This window comes from Amaranthus tricolor, chromosome 6 (genome assembly GCF_026212465.1).
Source record: "Amaranthus tricolor cultivar Red isolate AtriRed21 chromosome 6, ASM2621246v1, whole genome shotgun sequence".
Taxonomy (NCBI): Eukaryota; Viridiplantae; Streptophyta; class Magnoliopsida; order Caryophyllales; family Amaranthaceae; genus Amaranthus; species Amaranthus tricolor.
This window is the reverse complement of record NC_080052.1, coordinates 20,888,772-20,907,817: the sequence shown is the minus strand read 5'-3', so window position 1 is coordinate 20,907,817 and position 19,046 is coordinate 20,888,772. Positions and strand designations below refer to the sequence as shown.

The following is a 19,046-nucleotide window of genomic DNA, read 5'->3' as shown; positions in this document are numbered from 1 at the left end:
TGAGGGAATTGAGAATTTCTATCAAATTTCACAAAGTTAAATGTCTTATTAATGCTTTCAAGCTTCTTGATCTCCCTAAGTGTTATTTTTAATAAAAAGGTCTTATTAAGGATTTCAAATATCTATTATAAAATATTTAATTCTTTTATACTTTATGTTTTTTGATTCTTCATATCTTTTATTGTGCATCAATATGAATAAAACTTACACTAAAATGATCAATAAGATTTTAAGAGTAATCAATAAATAGAGTCAAAATAGCAAATTAGATAATTAAAGTGAATACGCAAATCATATATCTACAAAAAGAATAAACATATATATATATATATATATGTCCACCAATTACATTGAAGGGAAAAGCATAAAATTTTAAACTTGTTGAACATTCAATCAATGGTATATTTTACTCCTTAATTTAGTAAGATGGTTAATAAGAGTGGTTGTAACACATGTTAGTTACTCACTTTTATTGATTATATAATGATTGAATAAAATATTAATTAAATTATCTCAAGAGATAATAAGAATGCTTGTTTAAGAAGAATGTCTAAATGTGAGCCATGCTAAGGTGGTGGTCTCAATCCTTATTCATTTAGTCCCCACTATACCTAAACCAATTAACACTCTTTTCCCACTCAATAAAAATCAATCTTGTGTACTTCACCTCAATTGTATCCAAACAAATTCTAAAAATGATTCCTTCAACAGCTCCGGTTACTATACTTGTAGCAACTCCCTTAGACATTGATGATGCTAAACACCTCCTTAATTGGGCTATTTCTATTTTTTCTCATCCTAATTACACCATCATAGCCTTACATGTTATAGGTAATTAGTTTTGTTAATTAATTATGTTCATAGTTTATTATATATAAGTCATACACTAATTCTTTATTGAGATTGTCTCATCATGAAACGGCCTTAATTGGGTCAGTTCAAAGTTTTTTTAAAAAAATTCCTCTACGTACAATTCAAATTTTATTGTTTTTGGTTTTTTTTTTTTTTTTTTTTTTGCTAATGAATTGCTTGTATCCTGTATGGGCTCATACAAGACTTATTGTATGTCATATACATGCAAATTTACTATGTTATCTTGTTTCTTAGTATGGAGTAGTTGGAAGTGATTTAGTTGCTTAAATTGATGTTAGCTTGTTCAAATGAAAATTACAGTAGGGAAGGAGCCTAAGAAACTTGTACCAAAGTCAAGAGACTACAAACAATATCGTAGAGCCAAATCTTTTGTTCTGTCTGTCATGGGAGAGTTTGCCAAGACTTGCCAATGTAAACAGGTACGATACTCTTCATTTTTTCGAAATGTAATATAACAATTTAGTTGTCACATTACTATTACGTGTATGAGTAGAGAAAAAATCATGGGCGAAATAACTGGCAAGGGCCTAGCTTTGGTTAGGGGCGAATCAATGCCTAGTCAATGGTATCAACTGATAGCATTCAACTTATGTATACAATCACATATTTAGGGATACTAATATGTGTGGGTTAAGTTAATATGAGCTTTGATATATGATAACATTGACCCAAGTTCAACCCCTTATTAACCACATTTTTTTAATATTATCGACATTATTTAATTTTATTTTAGATTTGCCACCACTACATGCGGCTCACTCTGGCAGCCCATTATTCTAAAAGTTTTACGCATTGAGATTTTTTATTATAGAACTTTTTTTACTGCAAGTGGTTAGAGGATCAAGTTTTCATAGCTAACAAACTTTTATTAATAATTTCGCTTTATAAATTTTCAGTCGTCGTAATTTTTATTTTTTTTACTTCCTCCCAAAATGATTCATTTTTTCAAGGTAAAGCTAATATATTTTTTTTCCATTTTTGGTTTTTATGTCGAATTATATTTGTATAGATGCATTTAGAGGCTAGGGTAAGATACAGCTCAAGCATAGGAAGTGGCTTAATCGACGAAACCAAGGCAACCAAAGCAGAATTTCTTGTTCTCAAGGGGTCTAAACTTAAATCAAATCGGTATGTATTATGTGCATTTATCATATATCATGCATATCATGTTATTATTTCTTATAAATTTTATTTTTAATCTCAATTATTGTAAAGAAAATCAACTCAACTCAACTCAATCAAATCAACTCTAACATGCCCCTTCGTAGTCACACGAGAGTTAGCCCTTTAGGCTAGAAGTGTGGATGCAGCAAGGCCCTCCTCATACTTAGTGCGAAATACTCCACTTAAACTCGTAACCTTTTGTCACGTTAGGCTCTGTTACCATGTGAAGGAACCAACTCAACCAAAAGCTTAAGCTAATAATTAATACTCCTGAATATGTTATAAACTCTAACGATTACGACAAACTGAAACAGACCAAAAGGAGAAATTACAAAGTATTGCATAAAACATGCACCAAAAGGATGCTCAATCATCTCAATTGGACAACTACCAAATAAAGAACCATTACATGCATCAACTTTAAAAGAAAGTTCATTAGAAGAGAAGAAATCTCCAAAGACAGTTCTAAATGGAGTTGAAGAAGAATTTGCAACTAGTACGGAGGATGATAACTCAAGCTTTGGTGAGTCGAGCAACTCTGATTCATCACCACCGCCACCACCACCACACCCACCAATGAAAATGGTATTGGTAAAATCAACCAAGTATAAGGAGTCCACATTGCGACGGGTTGCTTCATTTTTCTTGAAGAACACGACAAATGGAACGAGGAAAAACAATAATACTAATAGCATTGTTGTTAGTGAAAAGCGTCCACAACCTTCTTTGAAGTACTTCAGCTATGATCACATCTCATTAGCTACCAACCATTTTCATCCAGGTAATTTTTATGAACTAAAACTAGGTTCTTAGTCATTACATTTTATTTTTTATTGCAATTTATTATATTATTAAATCATTTATATTTTGAATTATGCATAATTAAAAATCTTTAAAATTGAATATAAGAAAATACACGATTAAATAATTCAAACCAAGTCTCTCTTGACTATATTATTTCTTACACACCAGCTACAATATAAAATAAATTTAAATAACATAAGGTGTCAAAAATATTTATGTAGCAACTATATCAAAGGGAGGTAGTATATATTTTACCCTTTTCTTATTTCTTCATGTGATATTTTATGATCTTGTCCTCCATACAAGAAAGAAATAGGTGAGAAAATGAGCTTGCACTTACATCATGTGAAATGTCAACATCAAAAAAGTCATACCAATGGTCTCAAAACTCTTAAGAGAGTATAGGGTTATTTTGAACATGATTGTATGTAACCTTTACATAAAATGATATTAAATGTTAATTTTTACATAATTTGTGATTTTGATAATCTTTGTTTTTAGGCCTTAAATTTGTGAAAAAAAACTACAAAATAAATAGTATTTTAAAAATTATGTATATTTTCTCCATACAATATTTAGCAAATGTTTTAACAACATCTACTAGTAATGGATGTTATTGATATTTAGCCAATTTCCTAAGAGATCGTCTTGATCGTCTCTCTGAGAAACATCTCTCAGGCCTATTTCATTACGTAATGCTTACTTACGGTATCCTTAATGTATACTTACATCATCCTTAATGCATACTTATCGTATGTTTAATGTCTACTTACAATATCCTTATCAGACTCAGCCCATTAAAGCTTTATGTCTGTTTATAGTATCCTTATTGTCTACTTACATCATTCTTAATGACTATTTATCGTATCCTTAATGCCTACTTATTAGTGCCTACTTACAGTATCCTTATCAAGCCCAACCTATTAAAGCTTAATGCTTATTTACTGTATCCTTAATGCCTGATTACCGTTTCTTTAATGCCTACTTGCAATATTTTTAATGCTTACTTACGGTATCCTTAATGTCTACTTATATAATCCTTAATGCCTACTTACCGATTCCTTAATGCCTACTTACAATATCTTAAACGCCTACATGAGGTATCCTAAAACCCCACCGAGTAAGCTTACAGTACTTACTGTACATTTTCCTTTTTTGAAAAAAATATAATAGATTTGTCCAATAAGAGATAGTCTCTCAAAAAGATCGTCTTACACAAAAATTTGTGTTTGATATTATCGTCGCAATACAGGTACATCATCATGCTTGTAGATGAGTTTTATTATGACAGGAAACACACATTAGAAAACACAAGAGAACTTGTTTTGCACTTAACATACGATTAATTATTATTTAACTACAACTAAAATCTCTATTTCATGCGTTGTTGTACAACTAATAGCTTGTTAAAGGGGCAAGATCACAAGTTTTTACCATTCATATCATTGGAAGACAAATATTACATACTATATAGTAGTAATAAATAAGCAAATTAGACAACAAGTGCGTGTTGCAAGTTAAGAGATACTCCATCTGTCCCCTGATTTTGCTCTAATCATTTTTATTGAATTTGTCCCATTACTATTTAACTATATAAACAGATAAATTTGTCATTCACCTTATAATACACAATAAGATCCAGTGATCCACACAAGAGGATAATACAATGTACAAAAATCCAATAAAATTATATCCTGAAACCAATTAGTAATAGGAAGAATAATTATCTGTTAGTTAATTTTTCTCTAATTATTAAATGAGAAATTACATATAGGTTACTTTCCAACATAACCCGACCTATAATATCCCACTATAACTTACAGTTTATTTTTTTCTTTCCTACATCAAAACCTATAATTATCCCATTATATATATATTATATATATATATATATATATATATATATATATATATATATATATATATATATATATATATATATATATATATATATATATTATAAAGTTCAAGTGAGAACCATCCTTACATGAGAACCGTGAGAACCAATCCGGTTGACAAAAAAGTGTTACTTTTTTACTACAAAGGTGATACTTTTAGATAAAAAATTGTTACTTTAAGAAAAAGATTTAAAAAAAAACTCAAAAAAAAATATTACTTTTTATATAAAAAAGTGTTAATTTTCCAAAAGAACGTGTTACTTTGTATTTATATTTTTTTTTTGAAAGTAACACTTTTTTGTTAAAAAGTAAAAAAAAAATTTTAAAAACAAAATTAACATTTTTTTGCTCAAAAGTAACACATGTTCTATAAAAAAATAACACATTTTTATCGGAGATTTTGGTTCTCAGAGTTCTCATGTAAGCTTGGTTTTCACTGGAACTTGAATATATATATACATATATATATATATATATATATATATATATATATATATATATATATATATATATATATATAGGGTCGCGTTCAGGTGCAAACCACAGTTCTATGCAAACCGTGAGAACCAAAAAATGTGTTACCTTTTTTAAGAAAAGGTGCTACGTTTACACAAAAACTGTGTTACTTTTGTTTTTAAAAAAATCTGGTACTTTTTACCAAAAAACAGTAACTGTCAGAAAAAAAATACAAATCCAAAGTAACACGTCTTTCTGGAAAAAGTAACACCTTTTTATATAAAAAGTAACACCTTTTTATGGTTCTCACAGTTCTCATATAAGGATGGTTTTCACTTGAACTTCTCCTTTTATATATATATATATATATATATATATATATATATATATATATATATATATATATATATATATATATATATATATATATATATATATATATATATATATATATATATATATATATATATATATATATATATATATATATCCTGTAAAGTAACCTCTTAACCAGTATTCAAGCAAAGTGATCGATTTTGTACAATTTTAATCGTTGACCATACTTTTTACTTTTTACTTTCCTTTTTTGGTTATAAAATCTTTAATTATTTTTTTTTTCTCATTTAATCCCTTCTTTCCCTCCTCTCATTTAATTCCTCCAATGATAAAATTTAAAACCCCTCCTCATTTTACTCCTTAATCCGACCTCGTTTTGGTTGAATTAGCATCAAAGAGAAATGAGGTGATTTTTTTAAAAAATGAAGATAATTTAGTAAAAATTAAAATAGAAAATGAATTGTAAGGAGGTATTTAAAGGAGAAATAAAATATATGGATGAAATTCAAAGAAAGCTTGTTGATTATTATCCAAAAATATAAATGATGCAAAATAACGGATCAGAGGGAGTATAAGGCTAAAATCACAAATTTAAATTTTTGGTTGCGTTGATTGTTTGACACACTTTTCTCTTTCGATATGAAAGTCATAGTATCGCAAAATAAGTATGAACAATTGAAATAATCTCACTCATTTTGCATTATTTAGATAAAAAGTTCTTATACTGCACTTAAAGTTAAATGATTCAAAATCATGTAAAATAAATGGACTGAAAAAGGAAGTTGGTGGCATGGATGCAGAAAACATGGTGGGACAAGGTGGGTACTCAGAGGTATACAGAGGAGAACTGGGAGATGGAAAGAGCATAGCTGTAAAAAGATTAGCCAAAGACAACACAAATCCACAAAAAGAGAAGGAATTTCTAGTAGAATTGGGTATAATTACTCAAGTTTCTCATCCTAACACGGCCACCTTAATTGGTTACTGCATCGAAAATGGTCTCTACCTTATTTTCCCTCTCTCTTCCAATGGAAATTTATTCAATGTTCTACATGGTAATCATCTTTTCAATTTTTATTTCACATTTATATTCTTTATTGTTTTATATTTTCATATAAATTTATACTTTCTCCGTTTTATTATACTTGTTATTTTTGACTTTTATTCAATCTAATGTTTTATTTTAATTATCTGTATATTAAACTATACATATTTATGAAAAATAAAAAAATTTAATAATTACAAAAATATGCAAATAGATAATTTAAAAATCTCACTTGATTATATTTTTTCTCATACATTAGCAGCAATATATACTATAAAATAAACTTGCACGTTGAATGATGTCAATTACAAAAAATTAATATTATAAAAATATGCAATTAGACAATTAAAAAATCTCACTTGACACTATAAAATAAACTTGCACATTGAATATTATCAATAACTGTAATATAACAAGTATTTTTGAACGGAGGAAATATATACTGCACCCATTCCCATTTTGATGCAATATTTGTAATATAATAATTTGATCCTATACATACAATATTAGGGTTTTCATGCAACTTAATAGAATACCTTCTTAAGTGTTAATCTATATTATTATATAGTTAATTAAGAAGAAATGTTTACAAAGCAGGTGATACAAGCAAGCCACTTGAATGGGCTGTGAGGTACAAAATAGCAATAGGTGTAGCAAAAGGTCTTCATTATTTGCACAAATGTTGCAAACATCGGATCATACATCGTGACATTAAAGCTTCCAACGTTCTTCTTGGGCCTGATTTTGAACCACAAGTAAGATATAAACCACTACTTCTCCATCCATTTCATATAACACAAATCGTTGCGTCACACTTGGGGATAGATAATATAGGTCAGGATCCAACTAGACTTGGATCCATACGGACATAACGTATTTTTTTATCAAATCAAATAAATGAAAATTTCCAACATTTTAATTTTTCAAATGAAACATGTATTGACTCTTTTGATTTTTAATGTACAACAACTACTTATCAAATTACATAAAACCGAAAAAATTTCAAATTGAACAAATAAAAACACATATTAGTTTTTATATAACTTAAGAAAATATTAGCAAAAGAGTCTATAAGATTTGAGTCAAATTTTGGTCTCAAAAGTGTAAACCTAGTTCCGAATTTAGATTATAAGATTATGGACCCGAATCCAATACGAAACCCTAGGGTCAAAATATAGGTTGATCCATATCCTTGAATTAGGGTCGAATTGGGTCTGTTCTAGATCATAGGGTCCAAGATCCATGCCCATTCCAACGGTACATATTATAAGATATAGTTTCTTTTTAAGACATGTCTCATATATAGCTTATATAATTCATTTAAGAAAAATTTGCTCAAAATAATCTCAAGAATCACTCGTTGGCCACAAATAACCTCAACTATCACTTATTTTTTAATAATCCCAACTATCACTACAGTTTGTTCATAGCATACGCCTTCCTCTTATTACCGGTTACAGCCGATTAAAATTATACTGTTGGTATCGTCTTGCCCCTTCCTTCTATTTAAATGTTTTTTCTTCTTTCCAATTACTCCTCTCTCCATTGATAAACCTTAAAACCCCAAAAAATTAAATTCAAAATTTTGCTTTCTCTTCCAAATTCGAACATCATTTTCTTTCTAAGTTTTCTCCCATCCTTGTCATTTTCATTACACTCTCATAACTGTTTACCCTTTTCAACCCAAATTCAAATTGCAGGCAAGCTGGATTCTTAAAAAATAAAGAATGTGCATATTTTTAACTTCGGGTCTGGGTCATTTTATATGGTACAACATTGACCACCAACAATTTAAGCCATTGTTTTGCCATTTGAATTTACCTCCAAACCATAACTTAGCAGTGAACTTATCAAGTGTACAATCCTAAACCAAAAAAAAAAGGAAAAAAACAACATACAACAAACAATAAAAAATAACAGATTTAACAAAAACTTAACCTAATTGCAAACAAATTAAGAAAGAAAAAACGAACATACCATTGAAGGACCTCAATCCAACAGCTTCAATTGATCTTCTGTGCTTTGATTGATCTTTTGTGCTTCGAAAGATTGGAATTTTAGGGTTAGAAATTTGATTTTGGGGATCAGATTTAGGACTATAGAGGGAAGTAGGTGTGGAATTATGAAGGGAATTAATGGAGAAAGTTCCTGAGTACATGAATTAAAGACTATAACAGAATAAAAAAAAGAAAAAAGAAAATAAAAATATTTTTACTTGTTGTAACCGGTAATAAGAGGAAGGGGTATGCTATGAATAAACTATGATGATAATTGGGATTATTTAAAAATAAGTGATAGTTAAAATTATTTCTGACCAATGAGTAATAGTTGGAATTATTTTGAGCAAATTTTCCGATGCAAAATAAGTAGATGGACTCATTACTCTTAGGGGGACTTGTCACAAAAATAGTTATTTTAATAAAAATATACTCAATTATGATTACATAGTTGTTATCAATGGTTTTTACTCAAATGATAATAATCAGGACAAAATTAGGTAGCTAGTGACATCTTCTTTATACTTAAAATCAAATTATTCAACAAATCAACCAAAATCAATTTTGATTAGCAAATTAAAGTCAATTTTTGTTTTCTTACAATTATTTCAGTCACAATTATTATAATCTTGATTTGATCGGTTAAATTATTTATAACTAATTAGATTAGAGTTAGTTAAAAATATGTAGGAACTGTTTTTCCTACATATTTTTAACTAACTCTAATCTAATTAGTTATAAATATTTTAACCGATCAAATCAAGATTATAATTTTCAATCCAATTAACTAATATCACCTTTTAATATATAATTCGAACACAAATTTTGTACAACTTGATTTGTTGACAAGCTTAGTTATAATGTGACTTGTTCAATTCTATTATATTCAATTCAGATCAATTAGGTTTAAAATAATATATCCATTACATAATTCAAAAAAAAAAAAAATCATATCATTCTTATGTATGATTGTAGATTACAGACTTTGGACTAGCAAAATGGGTACCTAGCAACAAGTCAAACCAACATGCTTACTTACCGATTGAGGGCACATTTGGATACTTAGCACCAGAATATTTCTTGCATGGAATTGTAGATGAGAAAACAGACGTTTTTTCATTTGGTATTCTTCTTCTAGAGATTGTAACCGGTCGAAGACCAATTGATTCTTCCAAACAAAGCCTCTTACTTTGGGTGAGAATTTTTCTTTAATAACTTTACAATATCTTCTTGTAGTTGATTTGTTTAAAAAAAGTATTGATTTGTTTAATTAATTTAATTAAAGAAGAAAATACAATAAAATAATAATAGCACTACTTTTTTAATAGGAATAATAGTACTACTTAATTACTTAGATAGAATAATTAATAATAACAAAAAAATTCTACTAGATAGAAACCCAAAATCAGTAATTATCGAATAAGTAGTCATTATATCATTAATTATGTGAAAGTGTTGATATAGATTATATGAAGATTTACATGTGTTGTTAATAAAATATTATATTTTTTGATATTTGATTCAAAAATCGAATAAATTAACTTTTTTAGGCTCTTAAAATAACGGGGTTCTGAGCCGTCGCTCATGTTGTTTATGCAGTTGAGCTGACACTAGCCAACTAACACAAATTATCACATACACTTTTTTTTAGATTGTCTCACCGAAAATTAGTCTCTCGATCACAAAAGTAGCTCACACTATATTATTTTGTAGTATTTTGATTTTTTACCCCTACCCCATTGTTTCAATCAATTTGCTAAACTAATTTATTACGCATTTAATATTATATACATAATTCAAAAATTTTGTCTTATTCTCCTGATAAACCAGTCATATCTTGGTGCATAATCTTTTACTAGGCTATGCCTCTAATGGAGTGCGGAAAAATATCAGAGCTGGTTGATGCAAGATTAGAGGGTGAATATGATAAAGAGCAATTGCATAAAATTGTATTAACTGCTTCTTGTTGTGTGAGACATTCCTCTTCATGGCGTCCTTCAATGACTGAGGTACATTTCCTTAACCTATTATCATTCACAATTCCTCATATCCATTTTAAATATCTCATTTACTTGATTTCTTTAATTATACTAAATAAAAATTCAATAATTTAAATTAATATAATTTACATTAAAAAATTATAAAATATAATATTTTAACTTACAAATTGAAAATAAAATATAAATCACGATTAATTAGTGAATATTGCAAATCCTAAATAAAACACATAAAAGGGGATAAGAGGGACTAGAACTTTCAAACCAAAAGGAATCTAGACTCGGACTAATATTCGTTATGGGCCTAAATTTCCAAAAAAAAAAGTCATAATTAATTTAGACGGTCTTTTGAGAGTGATACCGAATCCATTAAAACATACGGCTCGTCTAATATGAGACAGTCTCATCATAAGACGGGTCCATATAATTAGCTCATTTCTTTAATTGATTACTTTAAGATAGTAAGTGATCGTTTTAAGGTTATAAGTAACCACTTTAAAACTGTAAAAAAGTGAATATTTTAAGATTGTAAGTGATCATATTAACGTTATAAGTGATCACTTTAAGACAAAAAGTGTATATTGGGCCAATCCAATAGAGATGGTCTCACCGTGAGACCGTCTCATTTAAGAACTTGTGTAAAACATAATGGCTACTCTTACTCTACCTTTCCTTTATGAGCCAATCCAATCACGGATATTCTTTCAAAGAGACTATCTATCACAAAAAATTGTGTAATTAATTTTAGCTCGTCTTAGACCGTCTCACCATGAGACGAGTCCATAAAAGTAAGCCTATTTCTCTAAGTAATCACTTTGAGAAGTGGAAGTGATTACTTTAAAATTATTAGTGATAACTTTAAAAATATATAATGTTATATTTAAAAATAAATGTATATTAGGCCAACCCAATTAAAATGGTCTCATCGTGAGACCGTGTTGTATGAGAATTTGTGAATTAATTTAAGCTTAGAAAAAACCTAAAAATGATCGGATCAAGTATTTATCTTTTCAATTTGAAACTACATTTTGTTGTAAAACTTTAATTATTTTATTTTTGAGTCACATGATATTCTAATGATCAAATAAAATGATTTTAAGCTGAAAATTATGGATTGACTCTAACCGTTAAAAGTTTTCATTTAATACTCTTATGATAAAAATTTATTTTTAATATGTACAAAATTAAAGATTAATTTTCTTTCTCCTCTTTCTGATAGGAAATTCACATTAACCTGAAATTTTTGGGAAAAAAAATTAAAGAATTACATAAATGCTATTATAAATGGGTATTTCAAAATTTCAATTGGTGTGTGATGTGCATAGGTGTTGGAGCTTCTATCAAATGGGCAGGAGTCGGAGATTGCTAGGGAATGGGGTATCTTGAAAGGTTCATCCGAAGAAATAGATGATTATTCTATGGTTTTTGGATATAACGTCCCTATCGATAAAGATTTAGAGAAAGCAATTGCGGCTCTAGAAATTTAGAAAACTTGTTATTTTCCATAATTTTAATATTACTAATAAATTAAACTTTTCTTTTATTGGAACGGGTTTGTGAGATAATTATCATTTATAAAGAATATACATGTATATATTTTTGTGAAAAACCATGGATCATTTTGTAAAATGTTTTATTTATTCATCTCTTTCTGATCAACCTATCTCTTATTTATAATCAAAATTTCATGACCATGAAAATGACATGATATATTTAATAAAAAGTTACACTACAAGTCATTTACTAAACTTCTCACCTAAATAAATCACTTTAAAGCCTATATTTTAATATAGGTATGCTCAATTTGTGGTTGACATTTGATGGCAATGCATGATTGGACTAGCGTTGAATTTGAGTATTTGACAAATTTTAAGTATGGATTATCATCTAATTAATATGTTTGTATGGAGGGGGTTGTTATTTGCCAAATTGAAGAACTATAAGTGTTAAGTGTAGCCCAAAATTTTTGGCCCACTAACAATTCTATTTTGTAGGAGTACAAAATATTTTGGCCCACTAACATTATATACATTATTAGTTTCATAAATTCTTATGAGAGACAATCTCTAATTGGACCAACTTAGTATATATTTTAAAATATTATAAGTAGGCATTAAGAATGATGTAAGTACACATTTAAGATATTGAAAGTAGGCATTACGTATACGGTAAGTAACCATTAAGGATAATGTAGGTAGACATTAAGAAAACAGTAAATAGGCATTAATCTTTAATGAATTGGGCTTGAAATACGTCTCTCAAAGAGTCGATCTCTCAAAATACTAGTTGTATTAGTTTTGTTAGGAAATTGCAAACCACATGCTCCAAGAACTTTAATACTGTTCTAATTTTATTAGGAATAGGTAGATTATTGAATTAATTGGATAATAATTGGGTATAATCATGCGGGTTTTACATTGTATTTGTCTTAGTTGGAACGGGTAAGAATATGATTATATGAATCTTAATGGGTAGTAGATGGATATGAGTATGAAAAGTCTTATTTATCATGGATAATGGGTATATACTGAGTATGAGGTCTTACTCACTTTGACTCGTAGCCACTCAACACACCTTTTACCCGTCGGTGCCATATCTACAATAATATATACTACTTTATGTTAATTTTACATATTTCTATTTAAAACTATTGACCAAAAACTATAAGTATGTTGATTTTATCTTATTAAATTATAAGATTTATAGAAATATAAATGTATAATTTAATTTGTAAGAAATTTCGATTGTATGAAGCATATATTATACACAAACATGGAGTGAATGTCAAATGGGTGCGTGGAGATGAGTTTCAGTGCATATCTCAGATGGCAGAGGTGAGTACAAAAAATTTACCACTCATGGATAATATATTAGTGGAGGTAAAAAACTTTTAAATGGATAAATATGCGGAGGGAATACTATCAGCCAAATTTGTCGTCCATACGACCTATGTCTCCCAATTCAAAGATAATTAACTGTTTGGTTACCTTTAGAGCTAGTCTTAGTATAAGTTTGGATTGAACAAAGGTATTGATAGTTTGTTATATGGAAGGCAGGGTTAATAAAAAATATTTTTTTACTTATAATATTGTAAAAATAGCACTATTCATTTATCATTCATTATTCAATATTATTTTTTAATCTATAAGTTAAAATATAGTTAAATGAGATCTTACACTAGTGGAAAAAACCTCATTTGCTGCGGTTTTTTGGCCATTATTTGCTGCGGTTTTGGCCCCAAGCAATAGTGATAGCAGCAAATAGCTTATTTTAAATGCTGCGGTTAAAAACCGCAGCAAAAAGGGTATTATTTGCTGCTGTCAACCCTTAACCGCAGCAAATAAAGAGGAGTATTTGCTGCGGTCAGCCTCAAAATCGCAGCAAATAGTTTTTTTTTTTTTTTTTTTTTTTTTTTTTTTTTTTGCTGCTTCAGGAGGTGCTCCCCACATGCCGCGGAGTTGTTAATTTTTTTTTTTTTGCTGTTTTCGTTTAATAGTATTAAATAATTCAATAATGTACAATGTAATAAACAATGATTAATCCAATGATAATCACCAATAATCTCTTTCTAAACTCTCGATCGTATATATAATATAATAATATGTACATCATATACAAATTAAAGTCCTAATAAATCAAAAGGTGCTTTTAAACTTGACACAATTACTTTTAAACTTACTCTAGTCATAAAAATAATGAATACTTGACTCCAAAAAGAGTGTCACACATCAAAAGCTCTCGGTTTTTGAGATTCAATCTTACATGTTTCATATAGAAAGCAGCTTGCGAAAGTGAATAGTGGATTCGACGAGTTGAGAATTTTTGTCCTTCGAATAAACATCGACATGGCAAACTATCAATCTGCAAATCCAACGAAACACAAATAAGCATTAAACTCATCCAAAAACATAATTAATTAACATCCTAGAAGTACATTAGAATACCAACTTAATCCTAAAAATAGAAAATGAATAATACATTATCAACAATCAATCACCAACAATCACCAAGGAACTTGATCATTCACAAACATCACGCGTTCAATCTTAAATCTTTATAAACATAAAAATAATGACACAAAAGCAACAAACCTTTTGAACCTGATTGAAGCTAAAAGAATTGTTCATTAGCTAAAAGATATCTTCTTGTATTTTATAAGTAATGTATATAAATCTCATTTCATTTTGAGGTTCTTTAAATCTCTTCAATTTCTTAGCCGATTTTCGATAAGCAAAAGCCACTATCCTACTTTCAAATTTCTTCACACAGATAATAAAGCAAAGCAGGTTTAATACTAGCAAATATAATTAAATTACATGATTATAATCTTACATGATGTCGTTTACAAGAACAACTACCCATTGAACCATTGATACCACATACATAAATAATTATTCACATTCAAATATACAACTACATATATACATAATTAAATTATTCACATTCAATCTACCCTAAAAATCCTACTTAATTAAAATTATTCACATTCAAATATTCAAGTACATACATAAGTAAATTATTCACATTCAAATATAAAATACATACCTTGGTAATGAGATATGATAATTTTGTTTCTACAATAAGATTATGTAACCTACAATGAAAAACAAAATCAAAATTAGTATAAAAAAAGACTAAATCCTTATTAAAACACAATGACTTGACAAAGAACAAGACTAGCCCTAATTTCGTGGCTTTTGAAGGAAAAACAACAATGGTGGGTTGAAGAACTTAAACAAAGATGGAAAAGGAAATTCGTGCAATTGGTGGTTATTGAAGCAACAAATCTCAACAACACGGGAACTTGAAGAACTTAGACAAAGTCGTTGGGTTTGGAAGATGATGAACAAAATGAAGAGAAAACACAGTAGAGTCATATGATTTAAAAAACTTAAAGAACTTGAAGAGATTTTTCGTAAGTTTTTGAAGAAATTTTCTGAAATTGGAGAGTTTGAAGAAGAAGACAGTCGTCGTCGTGAGTTTTTGAAGAAAGTTATTTTAGGGTTTTAAGCAATTGAACGTCAAAACGCGTTTTTTATATTTTTTGAACCAACTACTTGCTGCAGGCTTTTTAAAAAACCGCATCAAATACCCATTATTTGCTGCTGTTAAAAGAAGCCCGCAGCAAATAATAGTTTTTTTTAAAAAAAAGAAAAAATTTTGCTTGGTCAGGTTGCACTCCACGAGCCGCGGAGATCTACGCGTGCCACGGAGTAGGGTTTGTCTGCCTTTAAAGTTTTTCTTCACTTTTTTTATTTTTTATTTTTTTAATACTTATTTGCTGCGGTCATTCAATAACCGCAACAAATAATGCTTATTTTTTATTTATTTATTTTTTTTTATTTAATATGCACTTATTTGCTGCGAGCCATAGCATAACCGCAGCAATTAATTGTGCTACTGAGTATTTGCTGCGGTCACACCTTAAAACCACAGCAATTAATGGTTTTTTTTTCTAATTCTTTTTCCTATTTATTGCTGCGTATATACAAAAACCGCAGCAAATGATACGCAACAAATACGTTTTTTTTCCACTAGTGTTATTTGATTCGTCTCAATGTAAAGATTATTAATATCAAATTTTTATAATTTTTTATTATACGTAACTAGAAATATTAACGATTAAAGCATTGCATTAGACTGCGTGAAAAGTCAAATATTACAAGTATTTTAATTACAAATTGTTTATTTTTTAAAGTGATAACAATAAATAACTATTTTATTTAATTAAACTAAGTATTAATTTGCTCAACTAATTAAATTAACAAACAAAAATAATAAATTAAGAATGACGCTACTAAGTTACCTAGATTCAATTAATATTAATGAAAAAATAAAAAATATCAAACAATACCCACTAACTAGTAACCAAAATTAATAATTAAAACTCAAGTACACATTATCAAAGTAATAAATTTTCATTATTTATTGAAAAGATCGACATAGATTATATGAAAATTTTCCCATGTTGCTCTTCTAGGTAAAAATACTATTTTTTTAATTGAAAAGTTCAAATAAATTAAAAGATTTTAGGCCCTCAAAATAACGGCCCTAAGTCGTGGCTCATGACGCTCATATAGTTGAGTCGGCCTATTACATCTACTCACCGAGTTATTTACACGCGTGAGATGACAATTAACTATAAATTAATAAATAATTAAAAATATTTTTAATACGTAATTGATGAATTATAAATATATTGTCTTTAATATTTTCATTGCTATCATAGATAGTTAGTTTATTTACCCGGCAAAGTTTTTTGCGGTAGGGATGAGCTAAAGGAAAATGGACGCACCAGTCTTTTGGGTCATTAAGTGCACATGGATATACTAGTAGATAGTACTAATCGTACTCGCTAGTAAAAATATATTTCTTTTATTCTACTCATTACTCTCATTTATTTATATTATTGTTCATTTATTATTTTTAATTTGTATTTTATTTTTAATTTATAACTTAAAACATAGTCATATATGATCTTATTTGATTCGTCTCGTCTCAATACAAAGATTATTAATATTGACTTTTTTATAATTTTTAATAAGAACAATTAGAGATATTAATGATTTAAATGTTGCCTCGACAAGTATGAAAAATTAAATGAAACTGATGGGTTGAATAAGAGGTAGTAACTAGTAAGTATTACTTCCTCTATTTCTTAAAGATTTTCTCATAAAGAAAGTTTACAGGAATTAAGAAAACTACAATTTTTTATATTATTGATGTGGGTATATTATTTTATTAAATAATAAATTTGATGAAGGAAAAGTGAAAATCATAAACAATTAAAAATATTAAAATAAAGTTAGTGAAAAACAGAGGATCACAACTACTTAAAAAAATATTTTAATAAAGTTAATGAAAAACATGTCGACACCATTTAGCAATATAAAAATGTTAGCATGAAATTAGTGAAAGATATATAAAGAACATAAACATTATTAAAATATCAAAAGAAGGATATAGTACAAGGTTAATTTTGTCCAAAATTTATGATGTTAATGAAAATATATTTTATGGGAACAACAAATATAACAATCCAAAATGACAAATAAGAATAACTTAAAAGGAATAAAATGGTATGTTTTATTTAATTTGTCTTATTTTTATTTTAGCTCATATAAATAAGTTTATTTCATTTTTATTTTTGATATATGACTTTATTACTTTTATTTTCTACTTCTATTCTATTACTTCCTCCGTTTCATTATATTTGCTGCACTTGACTTTTTACGTAATCCAATGTGTTATTTGGATCATTTATATATTGAACTATATACATCTAAAAATTATTAAAGGTTAATATTATGAAAATATGCGATTAGATGATTTAAACAAAATCTCACTTGACTATGATTTTTCTTATATATTAACTGCAATATATAAAATAAATTTGAATAATAAATAGTATAAAAACTCTTATATAGCGAATATTTCGGAACGGAAGATTTATGTTACATGTAAATATCTTACTATTTCCGGTATCCTCAAGTTCTTATCTTCTCTTGAAAAAGGAAAATTGATGGGACATTGGAGGATAGTGATGATTATGAGGAAGAAAGTACCAAAATGAATTAAGAGTACCGACAAAACCCGCCATTTGACACATCCATCTCAATCTCTCTCTTGTAAATGCTGCTACCCTCGTGGGTAGTGGCCCTCATTTTGAGGTCTTGCCCATCTTTGTCTCTTCGTTGGACCCTATTTCGCCTATGAATCTTCTTGGTCATGGAATCATTCGTTTAATAACTCAATAAAACTTTTTAAAGAAGCAAATCAACGTTCGATTAGAAGAATAAACGAAAATGCAAATAGATTTGAAAGATTTTAAATGTAGCAAATCAATGTTAGCATAAATTTCATTAATTAGCCCATCAAAATATCAAGCTTCATCATAGGTTAAAGAAGGTGGATTAGTGGTAGGTTTGTAACAAATAACTCAATAAAACTTAATCACATTTCATGATCATGAACAAAAAATCAATTCTCGTGAGGGTACCCCTACTCAACGACGCTCTGCACTTCTCAGGTTGGAATGTAGTTACTAGTTTTTCGACCAGAAGCAATGCGCCACATTGCCTGAGTGTGATATCAAATAAGTAATTGCAGGTTACTTAAGCTAAGAGGTCGTCCAAAAACGACGTGTCACATGGCCCGTGTGTCGTGTCAATTAAGTAATGCAAGGACACTTGACCAGTATGTTTTTTGGAACATAGGAAACTAAAGAGAACCAAGAGACTTGAGTGAAAATTGGGATCTTAGAACATCGATCGCTTGATTGGTATTTTTTTGAGCAGGTTGATATCATGAAAATGAGAAAAATAAATATTTTATATCTACAAGAGATAAAATAGTTGGAGATAAAGCCTAGTAGGTAAAATGTATGAATATAAATTATAGGGCTCGAGACAAGATAAAAATTATAATAGAGTTGGTGTTATTATGAATGAATAAATATCTAAGGATGTAATCCTAA

General features: G+C 28.4%; 1 protein-coding gene across 2 annotated transcripts; it reads left to right on the top strand.

Moving 5' to 3' along the window:
• The first annotated feature begins 644 nt into the window (after positions 1–644).
• On the top strand, positions 645–12,213 carry LOC130814701 (probable receptor-like serine/threonine-protein kinase At5g57670). 2 transcript variants are annotated; one of them, XM_057680851.1, is made up of 9 exons: positions 645–831; positions 1,177–1,292; positions 1,883–2,001; positions 2,352–2,818; positions 6,332–6,586; positions 7,174–7,331; positions 9,549–9,767; positions 10,433–10,582; positions 11,896–12,207. In XM_057680851.1, the coding sequence occupies exons 1-9, from the start codon at positions 696–698 to the stop codon at positions 12,055–12,057; spliced, it is 1,782 nt and encodes a 593-aa protein (XP_057536834.1). In that variant the 5' UTR covers positions 645–695; the 3' UTR covers positions 12,058–12,207. The 2 variants fall into 2 exon arrangements, with proteins under 2 accessions (XP_057536834.1, XP_057536833.1); XM_057680850.1 differs by having other exon boundaries at positions 646–831; positions 1,174–1,292; positions 11,896–12,213.
• The last annotated feature ends 6,833 nt before the right edge of the window (positions 12,214–19,046 follow it).